The 21,448-nt window shown below is 40.5% G+C and overlaps 1 protein-coding gene across 4 annotated transcripts in view; it reads left to right on the plus strand.

The window, feature by feature from the left end:
- Positions 1-1,796: 1,796 nt before the first annotated feature.
- The window catches only part of LOC105919334 (zinc finger protein 502), a 32,368-nt gene continuing 12,716 nt past the window's right edge, over positions 1,797-21,448 (plus strand). For 2 of the 4 annotated variants that reach the window (XM_036132157.1, XM_036132154.1), the window contains exons 1-6: positions 1,797-2,040; positions 2,150-2,236; positions 2,328-2,556; positions 3,150-3,268; positions 3,348-3,583; positions 5,383-5,483. In XM_036132157.1, the coding sequence (XP_035988050.1) occupies positions 1,851-2,040; positions 2,150-2,236; positions 2,328-2,556; positions 3,150-3,268; positions 3,348-3,583; positions 5,383-5,483 (962 nt within the window). In that variant the 5' untranslated portion in view covers positions 1,797-1,850. The remainder of the gene's footprint in view (positions 2,041-2,149; positions 2,237-2,327; positions 2,557-3,149; positions 3,269-3,347; positions 3,584-5,382; positions 5,484-21,448) is intronic. The other 2 variants (XM_036132155.1, XM_036132156.1) reach the window with 2 other exon arrangements.

The raw sequence follows: 21,448 nt of genomic DNA on the forward strand, positions 1-21,448 counted from the left end.
TGCACATATGCAATCAGACTGTTGAACTGCTGAAGCCACAAAATGTTTTTCATAATACTTACCTGTACACTGTGATCGCACACTGTCTATTTCCCCTGCATTGTTTGCATTGTTTACATTTCAATTGTTTACATAAATCACTGCTGCACCTTATCCTGAAATTCACTGGAATTTACTGTGATTTTTCAAGCTGTATGCAAACGAAATTTCGTTCTGTACGCACTTTGTACATACAAAATGACAAATAAAGTTGTCTAAGTCTAAAATTATATATCCTAAAGGTAGATTCATAATAATAAAAATATCTATTCATAATGTAAAGTTATGTATTGTCAGTATATATGGCGCAAATGTTCATCCCTCATTCTTCCACAAACTTTTCCATGCACTTTCAAAACACCTGGATTGCTCTGTATTTGTTGGGGGGAGTTGGGAACTGTGTCTTGAGCAGTGACGGACTGGACGGTCTGGCATTTGGGCAGATGCCAGAAGGGCCACGGGCCCTCGTGGGCCGTTTGGGCCGGCCAATCACGAGGCGGCATGATCGTCGGGTGTGCGCGGCCCCTTTCTCCCTGTTCATTGTAGGCCTACATTATCTCTCGGCCCACTAATAAGCCAAATGCCTCTTGGTTCAGTTGTTATGTATGTTAAAGTTAGAGTTCAACACCAATGGGGCTACAAACTTGCGTGTTATTTCCGTGCATGTGAAGTTATATCTGTGTGTTGCTGGCACGTGCACGCGCGTCCCCATGTGGGCCGCTGGTTGATGAATATGCCAGGGCCGTTTCTTAATCCCAGTCCGTCACTGGTCTTGAGCACTGCTCTCTTCAGCTACGACTGTTCTGCTATTGTGGAATAATCATAAACAATGTCATTGAAATATATGTGTGATTGCAACCGAGGTAAGGTATGTAGTTTTTTGTAGCTGAACTTGTGAACTATAATTATGTGTTGTGTTTGAGAATGCTTGGAGAAGTGGGAGTAAGGTTCTCCTTTGAAATTATTGCTTGTACTTAGGGCAGCTGCAGGGGATCGGTTTATATGGTGCTAATAAACCACTTATATGTTATATATATATATATATATATATATATGTGTATATATATATATATGTATATGTATATATATATATATATGTGTATCTATATATGTATGTGTATATATATATATATATCTGTCTGTATATTATATATAGGTATATATACTGTACTGTATGTCTGTCTGTATGTATGTACTAGTCTGTCTCTCTGTATGTACACCTATGTCTGTATCTCGCTACTTATAATGTATGTGTACTGTATATATATATATTAATACTCTATAGATATATTATATTAAAATATCTTGGATAGATATATATATCTCTTCTCTCTCTCTCATCATATGGTCCTGTCTGTGTATCATGTCTGTCTCTCTCTCTCTCTCTTCTCGTATCTCCTCTCGTATCTCGCTGTCATCTAGTCTCTCGCTCTCTCTCTATCTCTATCTCTCATCTATCTCCATCTCTTGTGTCTCTCTTGTCTGATGTCTTCTATATAAGTCATATGTGTGTGGGTGTATATATGTCTACCCATAATGTGGTGTTCTATCGTACTATATGTATACATAGCTGAATCAGCCGTGCCTACCGCCATTCTGAAGTAACCCCTCCTCAACCAGTTGGTGGCAGTAGTGCAGTCCAAAGCTGATTGCCAACCGCCAATAGACACAATGAAGAAGAAAGAAGAAGAAGAAGAAGAAGAAGAAGAAGGAAAGCACCGTGTGAGAGAAACGTGCAGAAGTTTTGAATCCAACCAGGGAACAATCCAGCATGTTTTTACTGCAGCAGCGGCGGTTCCGATCCGCTGAACATGTCCAAAAGCGGCATCCTGAGAGGAATCATCACCGAGAAGCTGAGCACAGCCGCCCGGGAGATCTTAGCGGTGGTGGAGAGGACCGTAGCCGACTACGAGGAGGAGGCTTCGGGCTTCAGGCGGGAGATCGAGCGGCAGAGGAGGCAGCTGGAGCTCCTGCAGCCTCGGGTCAAGCTGCCCAGAACAGGTCAGTGGTGGCCTGGAGATGCTCATTACATGCAGAACAGCAGAGATTTTACAGATTTAAGGTCCAAATGCAGCAGAGATGTTGATCAGATGTTGTTTGGATGTGACTGAACTAGAGCTGCTCCCAGATCTGCAGAGCCACGAGGAGGTGGTGGTTGGTGAGGAGCAAGAGGAGCAGCAGCTCACACAGAGCACAGGTAGGACTCACCTGGAGACACAACCAGAACCCAGACTGGAGATGCTGGTTCTGACCAGAGATCAGAAACAGACTCTGTGGGATGTGTTCAGGTGTGGAGGCAGCTGAGAGTCACAGTCCACCTGGGAAACACTCTGAGGAAGAGGAGGAGGATTATGTTGAGGGGGAAGACGAGATTGAGGAAGATGGTGGTGGTGATGATGAGGTGGAACAAGAGGATGATCATTATGATGAAGATGAACAGGAGGATGAAGAATCAGTAATAAAAAACAAGATGATCAAGGAAGACCTGAAGGACCCAGATTTTGAAATACCACCAAGGTAACAGATCCAAAGTTCCACCTCTGAGGTTTAATCATGTTTTCCATGAACTGACCTCGTTATAACGTAGGCTGTGGTCGTTATTTAGGTTATTAGCTGCTCATGTCTTTGCTGAAGAAATCAGGCTGTAATGAATCTGAATGTTTGCTGTTATTGTACTTTTAGCCTTTATGTTCTCACATTTTCAAAGGAATAAAGTGGATTTCCACAGGAAGTTTCATGCAGTGAATCAGACATTAAGTATCTACCAATGTATTCAGGAAATAATATAAACAGCATGATCTAAATGCCTTTGTTTAAATCAGAAATCATTTTTTTAATACTGCTAAAATATTTTCTAGTGAATATTATTTTGCTGTTTTGCTCCTTTATAGAGAATCACTAACGAGCTGATATCAGCGGACTAATTAGTTAGGCTGTCTGCTCAGGTAGCTAGCCTGCAGTCTGCTGCTTTACACACACGCTGCTGGTCGTATGTAAACCGTCTCAGCCTAATGTGTCTGATGGTGGCGCTCTTTCCTCTCTCTACCCAACTTATTATGACCACTGATGTCTGTGAGACGAGAAGCTAATCAGATGTAATAATTTTGCAGGTCAGTTCAGTCTGGAAGTAAAAGGCGCAGCTTAACTCCAAAAATTAACACAAACGAGCCCCTAAATCTCAGGATCCGGATACTGGAGGACTCTGAGACCACCGTGCTCTCAAATACTGGTAAGTTCTAACTGCTTCTGCTCATCAGACCTTCAGCAGTTCCAGTCTTTCTCACAGGAAGCCTTTCGCTCTGTTCCAGTGTTTCAGAAGAGTCCGATCTGGGACCTGGGGTGTCCTCATGGTCTAGAGGAAGCGGCCTTCCTGGACCTGCTAAGGTCCACCTTCCCTCAGCTGGCTGCTGGGGAACCTTTTGATACCTTCATCACAGATAAGAGCAGGAAGCTGCAGCCTCTGAATGTGAAAGCTCTGACTCCAGAGGAGATCTACACTGCTATCAAATCCATTGGAAACTCTGCTCTGTACATCCGCCCCAAGGTTCTGACTGAGATTCAGTTGTTTATTTCACTTTAGCCCCTTTTCTACCAGCTCTACTCTGCTCCACTCATGTTGGTTCTCCACAGAGCCTTTACAGCCAGAAGGTGGCGAACACCTTGTCAGGACCTGAGTGAAGTTGGCCCCCCCACCCACTTCAAATCAGACAAAATTGGTGCCAAACGTTGTGCTGGTTTGTGCAGCAAAAATTTTCGTTTGTGCCGCTAACATTTTAAAGATATAAACAAATTTTTTTAGAGGTAATCAAAGGTCAACCAGCCCCCCCCACCTTCTTCAAATCAAATGAAATTTGTGTCAATTGGTGTCAATCAACAAACACAAACTTTTGCTGCACAAATGTAGCACAAACGTTTTTTGATTTGATGAAGGTGTGTGTGTGTGGGGGGGGGCTGGTTGACCTTTTGACCTTTACCGTTTCATTAATATCTTCAAAACCAAAGCAGCACAAATGAAATTTTTTGCTGCACAAACCAGCACAAACGGAGTCGAGTTGATTGACACCAATTTCGTCTGATTTGAAGAAGGTGGGGGGGCTGGTTGACCTTTGATGACCTCTAAAAACATTTGTTTATATCTTTAAAATGATAGCGGCACAAACGAAAATTTTTGCTGCACAAACGTAGCACAAACGTTTGGCACCAATTTTGTCTGATTTGAAGAGGGTGGGGGGGGCCAACTTCACTCAGGTCTTGTCAGGGTGGCAGCTGATAAGCATCGCCGAGTGACCTTAACTCTTTAAAGAAATCTGTGAGAAATGTGCTGGTGAAGGTTCTCAGTCATCCAGGTCATGGTCATTCCAAAAAAAGGTAAAAAAACAAAGCAACAGGACTTGTTTTCCCGTAGTTGAAGATGTTTCGCTTCCTCTCCAGGAAGCTTTCTCAATTCAAAAAGTGAGAAAGCTTCCTGGAGAGGAAGCGAAACGTCTTCAATTACGGAAAACAAGTCCAGTTGCTTTGTTTTTTTACCTTTTTTTTGGAATCTGTGAGAAATGGTAAAAAATTTAAATAAATTAGCATAGATAAAAAAAATACATATAACGTTTGTATCATTGTACATCCAAGAATGTCTTGAATATTCTTTTATGGATCAAATCATTTTTGGTGTTGGCTCAAAAGATATTGCGACGTCACTCAGAAAAACCGACGTGAGTGGCTCTGCCGCTGTGGGGCATAAAGGGGGCTCCATCTCAACCGCTTCCATTAAAAAGTTGTGGGAATAGTGAGTTTTAGGATCTTTGTAGCGATTTTAAGGTTAAGGATTTATTAGCTTAGCATTCTGTTAGCTGATTTTGAATTTGTTTCGCTTGTTCTAGTAGCCTTTACTTACACTTCCTCTGTGAAAACCTTACTTAGACTTGGACAACTTTATTTGTCATTTTGTATGCACAGTGTGCGTACAGAACGAAATTTCGTTGCATACAGCTTGTGAATTGCAGTGAAATTTAATTACAGTACAAGGTGCAGCAGTGATTCAAAAGTGAAACAATTGAAATGTCGACATTTAATCGACCGTGAAGTCTTGGTTCATCAGTGGACAGCAGTCTGCTCACATCACATTTTGGCTCTGCTCTGTTCTGACTGGCTCTACTCCTGAACAGGGCCAAGAATATAAAGCCACAACTTATCAAAATACATGCAAATACTTGGTTATTTTTGATTCTGCGTTTCTTAGGCTGCAGATCTGGCACATGGCCGAGCGATTTTAGTTTAAAGATTGTAAATGTTTGTGTTTGTGTGGGGGGGAAAAACGCACATTAATGGAGATGCCATTTTCTGTTACAGAAACGAGAAATAAAGACCCAGGAAAAGGAAGAACATATGGTCACTGACTCTCCCGCTACTGACCCTGTGATCATGAACGATGAAACCAGGCTCCACATAAGGTGAATTAAGAAAAAAGATTGTTATTCTTTTATTTAAAAAATTCAGAAAGCGCTTCACCTCATTACCTGTAAGAAGATTATAATATGTGACCGGCCACAGCAAAGCCAGGAACAAGTGACCAGGGCCAGTTTTGAGTTATTTATGAATACAGAAAGAGTTGGCTCTAAGCTTTCCAACAAAGTCAAACTTGTGGGAATCAAGTCAAATCTGAAAAAGATGCGCCCTTTTGAATGTTGGTACTCTGCAAAGAAGATTAGGAACAAAACGGGCCTCAAAGTTTCTTTAGAATCACCCCTGGCCAAGGGGGTGTTAACAAAAGCTGTTGATTTTAATTACTTTGCATACCTTATAGCAACACCACCCACCCCTTCAATGCCTCTCAATAGAGGGTCCAAATCAACTCACAGCACTATTTTGTTCAAGCAAAGATGATTTACAGCTCTACATTACAATATTTGTGTTGGATCTGAGCATTAAACAAACATCTTCAACTGTCCAAAAAAATTAAAACACAGAACACAAAGACACACTCATACAAACAAAATTAAGTCAAAAACTTAAACAGTTATCATTTACAAAATTCATAAATGTCAAACAGTATACGTTTTTTTTTTTTTTATCTCTGCATGTTTTTGTGTCAGCAAGTTGCATAATGCACAGTTGTATTGCTGCTTTTTAATTGGTTCTGTTTTTTTAAAGGAACTTTTCAAAAAGCGTTTTATGGACACTTGTTAAGATAACATTTCTTATTGCCTTACGGTAAAAAAAAATGGAACAGTCTTCCAGGTTTAGCAGCAATCAATCATACAAAAGAAGAAATTGTGCATTTCTAGCTCAAAGACCAGAGTTTAGGGGTTGCTGATGTGCATTTTCTGCTGATAATGCAGCTCTGGAGAGAGATGTTGACACCTATACATTACGTTTTGCATACTATTAAGCTAAGCATATGGTTGAAACACAGTAATATATATTTGTCTTGTTACATTAAAAACAACAAAACAATTTAATGTTTATATATTAAAAATAAAAGGTTGTGTGATGCACAGCTTTCATTTGAGTACGATACATAATAGGTTTTTTAACCTTCTCAAACCCGCCCCATATCCGACGAGTCCCACGTTCTCTCTTTCTGTCGCTAAATAATCCATCCATCCTCAGGAAAAAGTTTGGAAAATTTTTTATTTAATTTTAATTTAACCTTAAAACTTCAGTCATTGTTCTGTATTTGCAAATCCTATTTTATTTGCTTTAAGGATCTAATATAATGCATTATTTCTATAGGCTTTTATTTATTACTACCTTGTAGGTTACAGTTTTGCAGATTTTTCTATCTTTGAAATTTGTTGCTGTATTATTTTAAACGGGGGGTTTAAATTTTAAAGCTTGAAAGCATTTGAAGCAATAGCATTTTAAAAAGTGCTGGAAAATAATCCTCTTACCGTCTCATGAAAGAGGTTCAAATCTGATCCCGCGCCGACGCCTCAGAGTCGACCCGAGACCAGGAGCCCCTCCTCGTCCCTTGAATCTGTTCGGGGTACCAGAGGTCGCCAAACTTCGTTGGTCGGAGATTCTGTTCTTTGACGCCAAATGTGATAGGAATCCTAAACAATAACCGACATCCTAAACATATTGAATAAGCAAACGGTGAAGTGATGAAATTCTAGCACATTTATTGAGAAACAGAGCAGAGATCTCATCGATGGAAAGTAATCGCACCTCGCGGTCCGGCCGCCAGCCCGTCTGTCCTGTTTTTGTCCCTCCTCGCTATCGGCTCTCCCTCATACCCGACAGTGGCCTTGCCGTGAGACAAAACAGAGACAGCCGTATCCCAGACATTCATTATCTGCACAGTGAAACGCAAGCATTTGGCCTTGGCAATCAGGACCGTGGAGCAGCCGCTCTCATGTCTCCAATGCTAACGTGTCTGAAGTAGCGTCAGGCCATAGTGATTTTAGTATCATTTTCCAATAACACCTGGTCAACATTGGACTGCTGAGGAAGCCGCAGTTCCACTCTTGGAGATCCGTTCCGCTCGGTCCATCTTTTTCCCAACTCATAGAAACTCTCTCAACTTTCTCTTTAAGCACGGAGTTTATTGACCGACACAAATAGCCTCTGCGGAGCCACACAAAGGCGGTATACTAATGAGTTGCGGCTTTCCCCACCCCGACATGCAGATACATTAAAGGTGCAGAAGGTGAGAGACCATTCGTTCCTCAGCCAAACATTTCAAACGCAAGGCTGATAAACCACACAAAGACGACAGCAAGAGGCTGTTTGCCTGCAACGAGTATGGATGCTTCTTCAATAAGAAAGGCCAATATGGCAAGCACCCACTCAAGCGTTAGTTTGTTTGTGGCAAAACTTTTCGTCGCTAGGCACATCAGAAGGTTGAGAACCACAATGGAGAGAGTCACCCTAGAACTCTGAAATCACACATGAAGACTCAGTAGAACGAGGGAAACCAGTTCATTCATGCATCCCAGACCTCAATGATGACTCGTCAACCTGAAACCATGTGATAGGTGCTTGTGTGCGTCACTTTCCATGCAAAGGTTGGAAAGGTTTATTTATTTATTTATTTAAGACTTGATGGGAAAATGTGCGGTCCTCACGGCAAGTCGGATTCATGCGTACACTCATTCTGGGTGATGGAAGAAATTGGTGACATGGATAGAAAAGTGGTGATTTGCAGCCAAATTGCATGATGACTCCTCTTAGATGTTCATTTTAACTCAATATCAGACTTTATTCATAGATAGACTTTATCATAAGCATTCAAAACACCAGTGTAATTCATTCTAGTGACACATGGGTCATTCCAGAATCGGAAGACAGTTTCTGTCTCTACCTAGAAAAGAAACAGGCACAAAATACAGAAACATGCTCCTGATATGTACATTATAGTTGTATAACTGTATCTTCAGTAAACGTAATTCCTAAATATTATACATATATAATATAATATAACTTTTAAACCAGATTTTTGGTATGTTTTTGTTTACACCTGCCTTATTTTATTAAAATTAAATGATTTACAAAGTAGTGATTATGCTCTTAAGTCATGTTTCTCAACATGCATGCAACCCTGTTACTAAAACCTTTTAGCAACCTGGAGGAAGAGAAAAAAAAGTAATCGGCAGAAATGACGTCATCAAATTGATTGTTCTGATCCGTGGGTAGATCTAAGGTAGGTTCTCCCTTGTATTTTCCTTTTTTCTATATTTTCTGCCATAAGGGAGTGTGTCACTCAAAGTAACGCAACCCTATTATTCATGTTTATCAGAATAAGACATATTTCTGTCAAATCTTTTCTTTCAATATTGTATTGTTAAGTTTGATCTTGATCTGTTAGCACAGCAGCTAACATAGCTAGCATGCACAGCAGCTACAATAGCTAGCATGCACCTTTTTAAACAAAAAGTTAAAAATTAGCATTTAATTGCAACTATGTTATTGTAATACCTGTAACAGAGCTGCACAAATGTATTGGTATAAAGTTTAAAAATGTATTTAAAATGTGTGACCATTTTTTTGAGACTATAAACAATTTCTACTGCAACTAGCTTGTGTAACAACCACGTTGATGGCATGATTGACTCAAATTCATGAAGTGATCTTTTGGTGATTTTCAGTAGTTTTATATATATCTAATATTAATTTAATTTGATTTTCCAGAGTTCTCATATACCAGTGAGTGCTTGAGCTGGGCCATATAGAAATAAATCATACAATACGACATGGACTATTTTATATCACAAACTTTGAGCTGTACTCTGAAAAATATGACAAAAAAAATCATTGCTTGCGTTTCATCAACTTTATTTTAAAGTGACATTTACAGAACTGTCACAAATGAGAAAAAGATATTGTAGTGCAGGAATATATATGCATCAAATGACAACAGAAAAGGTGGAAGTAGAGCTACGGTAGCCTTCCCATTTTTCTGGAATCATAAAGGTATTTAAACTGAATTATCGAAATAAACTTTTTTTTTTTTAAGTGCACGAACATTTCAAGTTTCTTAAGTTTTGGAGCAGAAAATCAAATTTTTGCACAAAAGTTAGTTATTAAAAAGTAAACATTGTTTTTCAAGTTTCTGAAATATGGAACATTGTAGTGCAAAGTTTGCAAACCATGCTAACAATGTAAAGATTCAAAAGTAAATATATCAAGTTGCTTTGTAGCACATTTCAGCAGCAAAGTGGTTTGAAGTGCTTTACATCATGGAAACCTAAAAAACATAAACACATCAGTCACTGGTTGTGAGAGCAGTAACAAATATTAAATGATATCAAGTGAAAACATCAATACAGATCCAATAAGTTGGTCAATTGTCCTGTAATGAGCCGAAAGCAACTCTAAACAAGTGGGTTTTCAGTCTTCATTTAAAGTAACTCAATGTTTCAGCTGTTTTGCAGTTTTCTAGTTTGTTCCAGAATTGTGGAACATAGGAACTAAATGCTGCTTTTACATGTTTGGTTCTGGTTCTGGGTATGCAGAGTAGACCAGAAACAAGATCTGAGTGGTCTTGAAGGTTGACAGAGCAGCAACAGGTCTTTAATGTGTTTTGGTGCTATGCTGTTCAGTGATTTATAAACTAGCAAAGTATTTTAAAGCCTATTCTCTGAGATGCAGGGATTCAGTGTAAGGACTTTAGAACTAGGGTGATGTGCTCTATCTTTCTGGTTTTAGTAAGAACATGAGCAGTAGCTTTCTGGATCAGCTACAGCTGTCTGAAGGAGTTTTTTTGGGCAGACCTGTGAAAACATTGTTGAGGTAATCAATGCGACTAAAGACAAATGCATGGATGATCTTGTTGGGATATCAGTCCTTTAATACTGGAAATGTTCTTCAGGTGATAGAATGCTGACTTTGTAACTCTCTTTGTGTCGTTAAAGGTTCAGGTCTGGGTCTATCCCTACCTTCAGATTTTGGGCCTAATCAGTGGTTACTAGCTGAAGCTTTGTGCTAACTTTTTTTTATTCAACTGTGCAGAAAATTTTGGCACATCCATGCATTGATTTCTTCTTAGCATTTACTCAGTGTGTTAATGGGTTCATAGTGACCTGGCTACATGGTGATGTAGAGCGGTGTGTCGTCTGCATAGTTATGGTAGCTGATGTTGTTTTTTATGATCTGAGCTAGAGGGAGCATGTAGATATTGAAGAGGAGGGACCCAGGATGGATCCTTGGGGAACCCCACATGTAATTTTTGTCATCTCTAATGTAAAGTTACCTACTGACACAAAAAATTCCTGTCCTTTAAGTAGGATATAACCAGTTGAGAGTTGTACCAGAAAGGCCGACCCGGTTTTCCAGGCGCTCTAACAGAATGGAGTGATCGACAGTATCAAATGCTGTACTAAGGTCCAATAGTACCACCACTGTGGTTCTTCCACAGTTCACATTTATATTGATGTCATTAAACGCCTTGACTAGGGCGGTCTCTGTAGTGTGGTGAGGAAACTTGACTGGAAAATGTCAAAACGGTTGGTCATTGTTAAAAAGGTGTTTAATTGTTGAAACACAGCCTCTTCAATAATCTTAGTGATATTTTGTCTAAATTGTTCTTTTTCAGCAATGTTTGAAAGTTGCTGTTTTTAGGGACTGGGGGAATTCACCTGAGAGAAGGGACTTGTTTATTATCTGTGTCAAATGAGAAGTTATGACAGGCTAAACTTTCTTAAAGAAGTAACACATCCAAGGCAATGATAAGGAGGAACTTAGCTGGTGAACGATTTTTTCATAGCTTTTGTAGTTTATTTGGCTGAATTGGGACATTTTGTCAAGATAAGTTCTATCTGGAGACAGCTTTGGTTCTGAACTTGATATGGATGTTCAAACTGATCCTCTAATCTTTTAGATTTTCTCAGTAAAGAAGTTGGCAAATTCATAGCAGGCCCTGGTGGAATAGCGTTCAGAATCCACAGTCACATAAAGATTTGTTAACCTGTCGACTGTGGAAAATAAGGCATGAGTATTATTCCTATTTTTGTTGAAAATTTTAGAGAAGAAAGATTCTCTTGCATTTTTCAGTTTTAAGTTATATCTGTAAAGTCTCTCTTTACATGCTTTCAGCTTTTCAACACTCCCTTTTATTCGCTTCTAACTGCTTAAGCACTTCTCCACGGAGATTTTTTCTTCCCAGAAACAACCTTCACTTTAATTGGAGCAATGCAATTAATGATATCTGAAACTTTAGACTGAAAGGTATCTACTAGTTAATCTATTGAGTTACAGTACAATGTTGAAGTAGAAGCGAAAGCTTGGATAAACATTTCCGTGACATTGTCCTTAAAGGTGTGTTTTCTTGTGATGTTCCATTGGCTAAATGAGTCGTTAGAAATTATGCTTTCAAAGATAACAAAATTATGAGATAGGGCAATAGATCAGTTAGATGGATCGTGGAAATGTTTAGACCAGGCGTCTAAACTAGGACTACAAAAGTCTGAGTTCACCATACCTTCATGTAAAATAGATAAAATTTTCATGCTTTGTTATAGATATTGTACTTTTTGACTCAACATAAATGCAAGTTTGATTAAACAAGAAGAGGAACGGAATAAAATAGTTTTTGATGCTGCTCACTGGTGGTTTGTACCTTTTTTAGAACAGGCTTGTGGCAACCACATGTGGTCCTAGGGGGCTACTTGGTGTCCACAGGCACCATGTTGGTGACCCCTGATCTAGACACTTCCCAATTTTGAATTCTAAAATGTCTCTGTTTGTATGTTGGCTGTTCAACATGTTTAGTCAAACCAAAATTTCTAATTGTCACATACAGGGGTTGGACAATAAAACTGAAACACCTGGTTTTAGACCACAATAATTTATTAGTATGGTGTAGGGCCTCCTTTTGTGGCCAATACAGTGTCAATTCGTCTTGGGAATGACATATACAAGTCCTGCACAGTGGTCTGAGGGATTTTAAGCCATTCTTCTTGCGGGATAGTTGCCAGGACGTGATGCTGGTGGAGGAAAATGTTTCAGAATCAGACATACTTTAATAATCCCAAAGGGAAACTGCTGACTCACTCCTCCAAAACAACCCTAAATGGCTCAATAATATTTAGATCTGGTGACTGTGCAGGCCATGGGAGATGTTCAACTTCACTTTCATGTTCATCAAACCAATCTTTCACCAGTCTTGCTGTGTGTATTGGTGCATTGTCATCCTGATACACGGCACCTCCTTCAGGATACAACGTTTGAACCATTGGATGCACATGGTCCTCCAGAATGGTTCAGTAGTCCTTGGCAGTGACGCGCCCATCTAGCACAAGTATGGGGCCAAGGGAATGCCATGATATGGCAGCCCAAACCATCACTGATCCACCCCCATGCTTCACTCTGGGCATCTCCACACCGTAACTCTCCCAGATGTGGGGAAAACAGTAAAGGTGGACTCATCAGAGAACAATACATGTTTCAAATTGTCCACAGCCCAAGATTTGCGCTCCTTGCACCGTTGAAACAGACGTTTGGCATTGGCACGAGTGACCAAAGGTTTGGCTATAGCAGCCCGGCCGTGGATATTGACCCTGTGGAGCTCCCGACGGACAGTTTTGGTGGAAACAGGAGAGTTGAGGTGCACATTTAATTCTGCCGTGATCTGGGGAGCTGTGGTTTTATGTTATTTAGATACAATCTGGGTTAGCACCCGAACATCCCTTTCAGACAGCTTCCTCTTGCGTCCACAGTTAATCCTGTTGGATGTGGTTCGTCCTTCTTGGTGGTATTCTGACATTACCCTGCAGTGTTTCCCGCAGGAATTTGCTTATGCGAGGCGGACCGATTCGCGGAGCGGGGGGGGGGGGGGGGGGGGGGTTGTGGACGACACGTTTTTCGCGGACCGACTCGCGGAGCGGGGGTATCCGCGTGTTTTTTCCCTGCCATTCACGCACGCGCAAAAGCAACAACAACAAACCGTGTGTTAACGTCACTTTTTTTTTTTTTTTTTTTTTGGAATGTTGGCGTGGCGGTAGCGTGAGTTTGGCGTGGCCGCCACGCCAAGATAGCGCTGCGGGAAACACTGCCCTGGATACCGTGGCTCTTGATACATCACAAAGACTTGCTGTCTTGGTCACAGATGCGCCAGCAAGACGTGCACCAACAATTTGTCCTCTTTTGAACTCTGGAAGTCACCCATAATGTTGTGTGCATTGCAATATTTTGAGCAAAACTGTGCTCTTACCCTGCTAATTGGACCTTCACATTCTGTTCTTATTGGTTCAATGTGCAATTAATGAAAACTGGCCACCAGGCTGGTCCAATTTAGCCATGAAACCTCCCACACTAAAATGAGGTGTTTCAGTTTCATTGTCCAACCCCTGTAGTACATTTGCATTTCTGTCTTCAGGGTTATCATTGTGAAAGTTGAAATCTCTGAAAACCTACAGTAGTTAAATAGTCGTATTCAACACATATCACAGATCAGAAGTCATCAAAAATATTTTTAAAACTTTTGATTTGGTCTTAAGAGGCGAGTAAACATTCAAGAACATAGTTCATACCGGGCTCTTTACCTGGAGAGCCAAATATTGAAAAGAGTCAATGTAGCATTTATCATTCTGTAATCATGTTAAAATAAGATGATAAATATTTAAAGTAATGGGGTATTTACCAGAAGACCTAAATATATTACTCAGGAGGAAGGATCAGGGTTGTATTTAACACACCAGAGACAGAAAAATGGTGCAGAAGGTGATTTATACTATAGTTAGGAAAAACACTTTTTACAATATATATACAGAATTTTTTTTTTCAAATATATCAACCACAAATATTTCCAGTAAGTTGATTAAATTTCTATGTCTATATGCTGATAAAGATCCCGCAAAAGCACCAATAATCCAGTTCTGTTCAACCGATAACCAATCGGCAGGTTTGTGGGCGGTGTTGTTCAGTGGACAGTAGTGGATTCAGGGATGCGATGATTAACTGTACATCCTCTTTTTCGCTAAGTGACGGTGAAAAAAAATATTTTTGCTAATGTCTGGTATCAGCATAATTTATACTTAATGATACCGGATTGCGGCGGAGAGGTGGGCAGATTTTCCTCTGATTAGTGCGCTGCGTGGTGGGAAAAATGCATAAATAAAGACTGTAAAGGGCTCCTTTTAGAGGGAACAGGAACCTGTAAACATCCCGCTGCATTTTTAGATTAAATATGTTATAGTTTCTGTTTCAATTGTATTTTTATAACTAAAGAAGTCTACAATTAGAGAACATCACTTCTTTTAGGGTAAAAAGCCTGGGGGAAACGCAACTGCTTTCCACATGACCTAAAAGTGTTTTTTATTTTATTTTATTTTTTGCTGAGGGCCACAGAGGACGTGACATTACCAGCAGCCAGTCAAAGAAAATAAGATGAGAACATTTTATGATTTTATGGGCTGTGATGTCAGATCTTATGTGAGCAGATTTTTTAACTTTTGAGGGCAGAGGAATGTTTCAGAATAGTTGTTTGCAAACATGTCAGTAAAAAGTTGTGTGCATCAATACAAGGTTGAAAGGCCTAGAGGTCCAAGTCCAACCTCTGAAGATTACTATAGCCTTGAGACAGTGGGGCGACTGTGGGGCAGTGGGGCGACTGTGCTTGATGGGTTGAGTAGTTGTCTTGCAATCGGAAGGTTGTGGGTTCGATTCCAGCTTCCCCTTGTCACATGTCGATGTGTCCCTGGTCAAGGCACTTAACCCCAAGTTGCCTACTGAGCTGTATTTCGGTGTATAAATGTGTGGACGTTAGTGAGAGAGATTGGGTAAATGTGGCTCTAGTGTACAGCGCTTTCATCACTGGAAAGCATCACTGGAAAAGTGCTATATAAGTTCATTCCATTCACCATTACTTTCATTAGGGCACTTCTGCAAAAGCCGGGGTGCTCCTTTCTTGTTACAGAAAGACGGGCTGGCAGCAAGGGAAATCTATCTACCTTGTAACACATGAGGTGGATGGATGGAAACTTCAGAGACTTAACAGTCTGGATGCCAGTCTGGATGCCAGAGGATGCCAGAACAGTCATGGCAGATGACCGTTCACACTGAACGGTCAGTTAAAGAGGAGTTTTCCTCTCCACCATGCTTCATGCATGCAAAGCAAGATTCATCCATTCAGTCACACATTCACACGCTGAAGGTTGTGAGTTACATTGTTGCCACAGCTGCCCTGGGGCAGACAGACTGAAGTGAAGCTGCCATACAATTGGCGCCACCAGGCCCTCTAATCCCTGACAGCAAGCAATGCAGGTGAAGTGTCTTGCCCAAAGACACAATGACTTAGTCGGAAAGGGTGTTCAAACCGGCAACCATCCAGGTTAGCCTAAAAAAATCCTATTTAGGTCTTAGCTTAAGAGTTATTCAGATTGCTGCTGAGAGCGATTCTGAGGAAGGAGACAACATAAATGTTGATCTTCGTGAGGTGTGGTTGACACTGTTGCTTGGTGTGATGCTGCCTTTTAAGAGCTGTGATTGGTTGATGGTACAAAACCCCCCACTAATGTGCTCTTAGTAATCAAAAGAGAGAAATTAACCAATTTAGACTGGATTATGAAATCTGTGACATGATTAAACTTCGCAAAATTAAATAATTCTCACAGCATCAAAATGTTTGAATGTAATTACATTTACATCATCATCATTTGCTTATTATGCTTACTTCCTCCCACTGGTCATTTTACTTCTTCGTCTAATTGTTATTAATGTGCATATCACTTGTCAGCATTTTACTGAGATCACCTGCTTGTATTAAGCGGTTGTATTTGGCAAAGCGATCAACATAAAATTGAGAACAAAGGTGGGAAAAAATGGTGAGGTCTAGCATCTCTGTCCACACACGTGACACGTGAATTTCTCCACTGTGAGATTAATAGTCTACCTTATCTTATCAGCTCTGGAAGGGCAATAGAGGAGTGTTAACAGTTAAATTGGTCCCTGGATCATGGCACAAATAGGCCAACTTTGAAGAACATTGAAGCTCAAGCTGGAATGTGAGAAGCGCTAACTGCAGATATCTAAAGCCAGAAAGGAGATGGATGCCGTCAAACAACAACTTCGAGATTTCAACCATTTATGTGACTTTTTCCATTTCTTGTAAAAGGTTTATTATCGAGAATTTCTCTAAATAATTTTGAAACATCCTCTGTGATATTTTCTTTGTACATTTCTCCACTTTTTATTCATGAGTAATAAATATATTTCCTATATATTTGTCTGCCACGCCTTTAACCCTTTGGGTTACTTAATTAATAATTAATGTCCCCCTATCGGGACGATAAAGTATATCTTGCCTACATATTAATAATTGTGTGATTGTTAAAGAAGTTTATGTGCTCAATTCCTCCACTTTTCAGGCTGTGTGTCAGCTAATCTGCTCTGTGTTTCCACTATCTTCCCTGCTTAAAACACTCTTAGGCACGCTAAAAGTCCTCCTCACTACTGCTAACATTTGTTTTCACTTTAGGAGCTTACTCATGGCCCAGGGTGCTTTGTGAATAACCTTTATCTTACCAAGGTAATATTCTTATGAAAAGCTTAGAATTAGGGAAATTCAAAAAATTTTCCTAAACCGATGTCACCAATAGCTACTTTTAGTCTAAGGGTTCTTTGTGAATACAGGCACTGTACTTTTCTTATTTCTTTGAAAAACTCTGAAAGTGGTGGTCAGGCCTCACCTGTCATTGTGACTCCATCTGACCATACTGTTCTTCGTGTATCTTTAATTTTTTAATTGTCACAAGTAACTCTTACAGACATTTGAATAATTCAGTGAAGAAATGAGTTAACACGTGTAGCAGATATTAATAGAATTTTTCAATTAAATTTAATTTATATAGCACCAATTCATGAAACATGTCACCTCAAGGCACTTTCCAAAATCAAATTCAGTCAGATTATACAGATTTGTCAAAAATGTCCTATATAAAGGAACCCAGTTAATAGCAACTCTTGACAAACAGTATTCACTCCTAAAAAAGCGTAGAGCCACTGGGAGAGTTGTCTGCATTGTCCATGGCTTTGCAGCAATCCCTCATCCCGAGAAAGCATGAAGCGACAGTGGAAAGAAAAACTCCCCAGTATAAACGGTCATCTGCCTCGACCGACACGGGGTTAGAGAATATTAAAAAGACATTTAGTAAACTTTGGAAACTTATTGAGCAAGACCACTCAAAACTAGTTAGATTAGGCTCCTTGGAAGGAAATATTTGTGGAGAAATGAATATTAAATATGAGGAAAAACAGCACTTTATTCAAACATGGTTGTTAACTCAGCAGATCAACGGTTGTGCAGAAACTAATTTAGCAAGTTTTCTTTTTTTTCAGCTCTCTTCAAAGTGTACAGGGTTCTGGAGGAAGTGATGTGTTCAAGTCTAAATACCAACAGGACAACCTACAAAGTGAAGATGAACAAGCTGAGAGCAGCACCGACTCCAGTAGTACCAGAAATCAGACATCAGAGGGAGATGAGGACTTGAACCCTGATTCCAAACCGCAGACACACAAGAAAACAGAAAAGGGCCAGGCTAAACAGGGCAGGAGGAGAACTGAGGAGACTAAGATGTCTTGTAAACTGTGTGGAGTCTGGTACCGGAACTATGGCTGCTTGATGAACCACGCTTTGCGTCATGTTAACGACCTGCAGAGTGTTTGTGGAGTCTGCGGGGAGAAGTTTGAGTCTGCGGAGGCGTTAAAGGAACATCTCAAAAGTCACCAAAACATTCACAACTGTTCACATTGTGGGAAGTCTTTTGCATCCCTCATCAAGTTCAACAATCACGTTGCTAAGCACACAGGAGAGGGTCTGTTTGAATGTGACATCTGCAATAAAACCTTCTCATACAAAAGTGCCCTAAACAATCACCATTGGGTTCACGTGAAAGATAAACCACACAAGTGTGATATTTGTCCGCAAGCCTTTGGTCTTCAGTCACTTCTCAAAACTCACATGAAGCAGCATGTGAGAAGAGAGATGTACAAATGCAAAATCTGCAATAAGTCTTTGACCTCTCGTCGATCTGTGACCCGGCACGTGTTGACCCACTCAGACAAACGGCATTATGGCTGCGAAACATGCGGGAAACGCTTTAAATTGGATTTTGAACTGAAATCACACATGAAGACTCATACAGTGAGAGAGCGGCCGTTTCTCTGCCACATCTGCTGCAAAACATTTCCATCTAAACAAAGGCTGATGAGCCACATAAAGTTTCATAGCAGCGAGAAGCCGTTTATTTGTAACATTTGTGGTAAGGGCTTCAAGTCCAAAGGATGCCTCACCAAACACACAAGGGTGCACACTGGTGAAACTCCCTTTGAATGCTGTGAGTGCAAACGCCGCTTCAAAAGGAAGAGTCACCTTCAACAACACATGAAGACTCATTCTGGCATCAAAGACTTTATATGTGGCATTTGTGGGAAAGGATGTGGTAAACTGGAACATCTAAAAATTCACATGAGAACCCACACTGGAGAAAGACCCTACCAGTGCTCCCTCTGTGACAAAGCCTTCACCCAGAGCCACTGCCTGAAAACACACATGAAGACTCACCAGGACAAAGATAAACCTGTCCTTACTCAGAGCCAAGAATGATTTGATCAATCTGAAAACAAGACTTTCATTAGTTTACAGTAGCATCTTTGGCATGATGGGGCACAAAAACACAGCACCTATAAGGCCCGTTTACACTACACTTTTTTTAACCGAGCCGAGACCAGTCCGGTAACCGAGATAACTCTCGTGTGTAAATGGTCAGCAGACTGAACTGAACCGCACTAGACATAACCAGACCGCGCTAAATGCAGACCAGTTCCTGGGGAGGTCTCGGACTGTTTTTTTTATCCCGGTTATCTGATAACGAAGAGCGCATGAGCAGACCGCGTCATCCCCTTATACAGTCAGCTGACTGTCCGCGGTTTTTCCGCCGTGTCTGGCTGCACGTCCCAATTCACGCTCTATTCAGACAAATTTCAGACATTCATAATAATACTAGCTTCCTTACCATGCCACACGATTTCCAGAGATGATTCTGCTTAGCAGCGTGATAAACCTCAGCGTCTGTCGTTTCCTGTGTCTGTAAATCCTTATTAGACGTTCGTTTGTCTTATCCACGTCCCAAAAGCAGACTCTGTCCAACCATAACATCCTGAATGTTACGGGCGCCACTATTTTGATTTGCTTTGTCCCTCCTTCAATCCCAGAGAACAGCAGTACCGCAGATCGTCACTAGGAGGCGAGGAGCAACCAAGGAACCGGTATAGCGTGGTGTGTAAAGCCGGGTGTACACTGTACGAGTTTTTCCCCTTTTCGGGCCGATTCTTCAGTCGTGCGAGCATTTTTTGAATCGGGCCGATTTTCAGCTTGATCGTACAGGGGGGGAGGAGGGGGGACTGGCTTCTCACGACTACCTTCCGATCAGGAATCGGACGGTCGGTGAAAATCAAACATGTTTGAAATTCAGTCGGCCGTCGTCAGGTTTTCGTGAGCGCATCCTGCTGTTCAAGCAGAGCTACGACAGTTTACGAGCTGTTTTTCCCCCAACCTCGCGCAGTGCGCATGCGCAAATAAGTAATTTAACTGACTATCGTGACATTGTTGATTAAAAAAAGAGGAAAAGACTGGGGTATTAAATGTGCACGGCCGCCAGCTTACCTCAAGTTCTTTTTGTAAAACTGACAGACCGTAGTAGTCACGTTTGCTCAGCCATGTCTTTGTCCAAATATGTCGTCGCCTTTTCTTTTTAGGGCTTTCTGCATACAAAATTGCACATATTGCCAAAGCAGCGCGTTTCTCTCCGCTAATGTTTACAGTAGCCATCGACACTTCCGTCGTCTTCTTCTTCTTCATCTTCTTCGTTGTCTTCGTCTTCTGTCTACGTTCGGACGTACAGTGTGAGCACTCCGGTCGCGTCCGAGCGTTGCGCCGTACACAGATCGTGAGCGGTGAACTTTTAAACCCGCGGTTCCATCACACAGTTTGAGATGTATATAAGTACCACGACTGAAAAACTCGTACAGTGTATGCCCAGCTTAAACGGTCGTCTCGGCTTGGGTAACTGATCCAAGCTGAGACCAAGGACTGGTCTCGGCTCGGCTCGGTTTAACAAGGGTAGTGTAAATGGGGCTATAAGCAGGTACTAATTCCTCTGTGACAGATACAACTGTTCTTTGATCATTTGTTCATACATGTGTTACCCAGGCTTTTAAAACGAGAAGCTTTTGACAGAAAAGACAAAAAAGTTAATTAAAACAGTGATGAAATGTGTTCGGAACTACAAATGACTTTTGTGAAAGAATTGATGAATTTTAGTACGTTGTCTGAATCCACACGATATAATATTGGAGAGAAATGAACTTGAAAAAAACTAAAAAAAAAAAAAAGTAGAGATAAGACAAAGCTGCTTCTCTTTACCTGCCAGCAGGGGGACCCTTTATTCGTAAGAAATAAGAGTTGCTCATCCACAATTCCATTCCACAGAGTCCTGCACAGTGTCACATATCACACTTTTTTTCCTATAATTCCTGGAAAAAACGCTTATAACTGTTTTCCTGTGAAAAACAGGAAATAGCCAAACATTAATCACCCTTGGTATCATTAGGAGAGTCTCCAGAGTTGATTAAATGCAGGGCCAATTTTAAATCACCCAAGTTCAACAAAAGTCCAGTTGTCCTTATTTTACCCCTACTAACGCTGTGGAACTTTCCAATCTCCCACAATCCTCCATATTTCACTAAAAGTGAAACATTCCAAAAGAAAATCTTCATATACTGTTGTATCAGGACTTGAAACGGTAAATAGTAAATTCTAGTAATGTAGTACTAAATTAACAAAACTCATACCAAAAAACTATAAGAAAACTATAAGAAACTGTAATAACTTTAATAAATACGTGTACTGATTAATAAATTGAACTGAATAACACACTTTCAATAAATACAGAATAATATAACAGTAAACACACAAATATAC

Source organism: Fundulus heteroclitus, unplaced genomic scaffold (genome assembly GCF_011125445.2).
Source record: "Fundulus heteroclitus isolate FHET01 unplaced genomic scaffold, MU-UCD_Fhet_4.1 scaffold_479, whole genome shotgun sequence".
NCBI lineage: Eukaryota > Metazoa > Chordata > Actinopteri > Cyprinodontiformes > Fundulidae > Fundulus > Fundulus heteroclitus.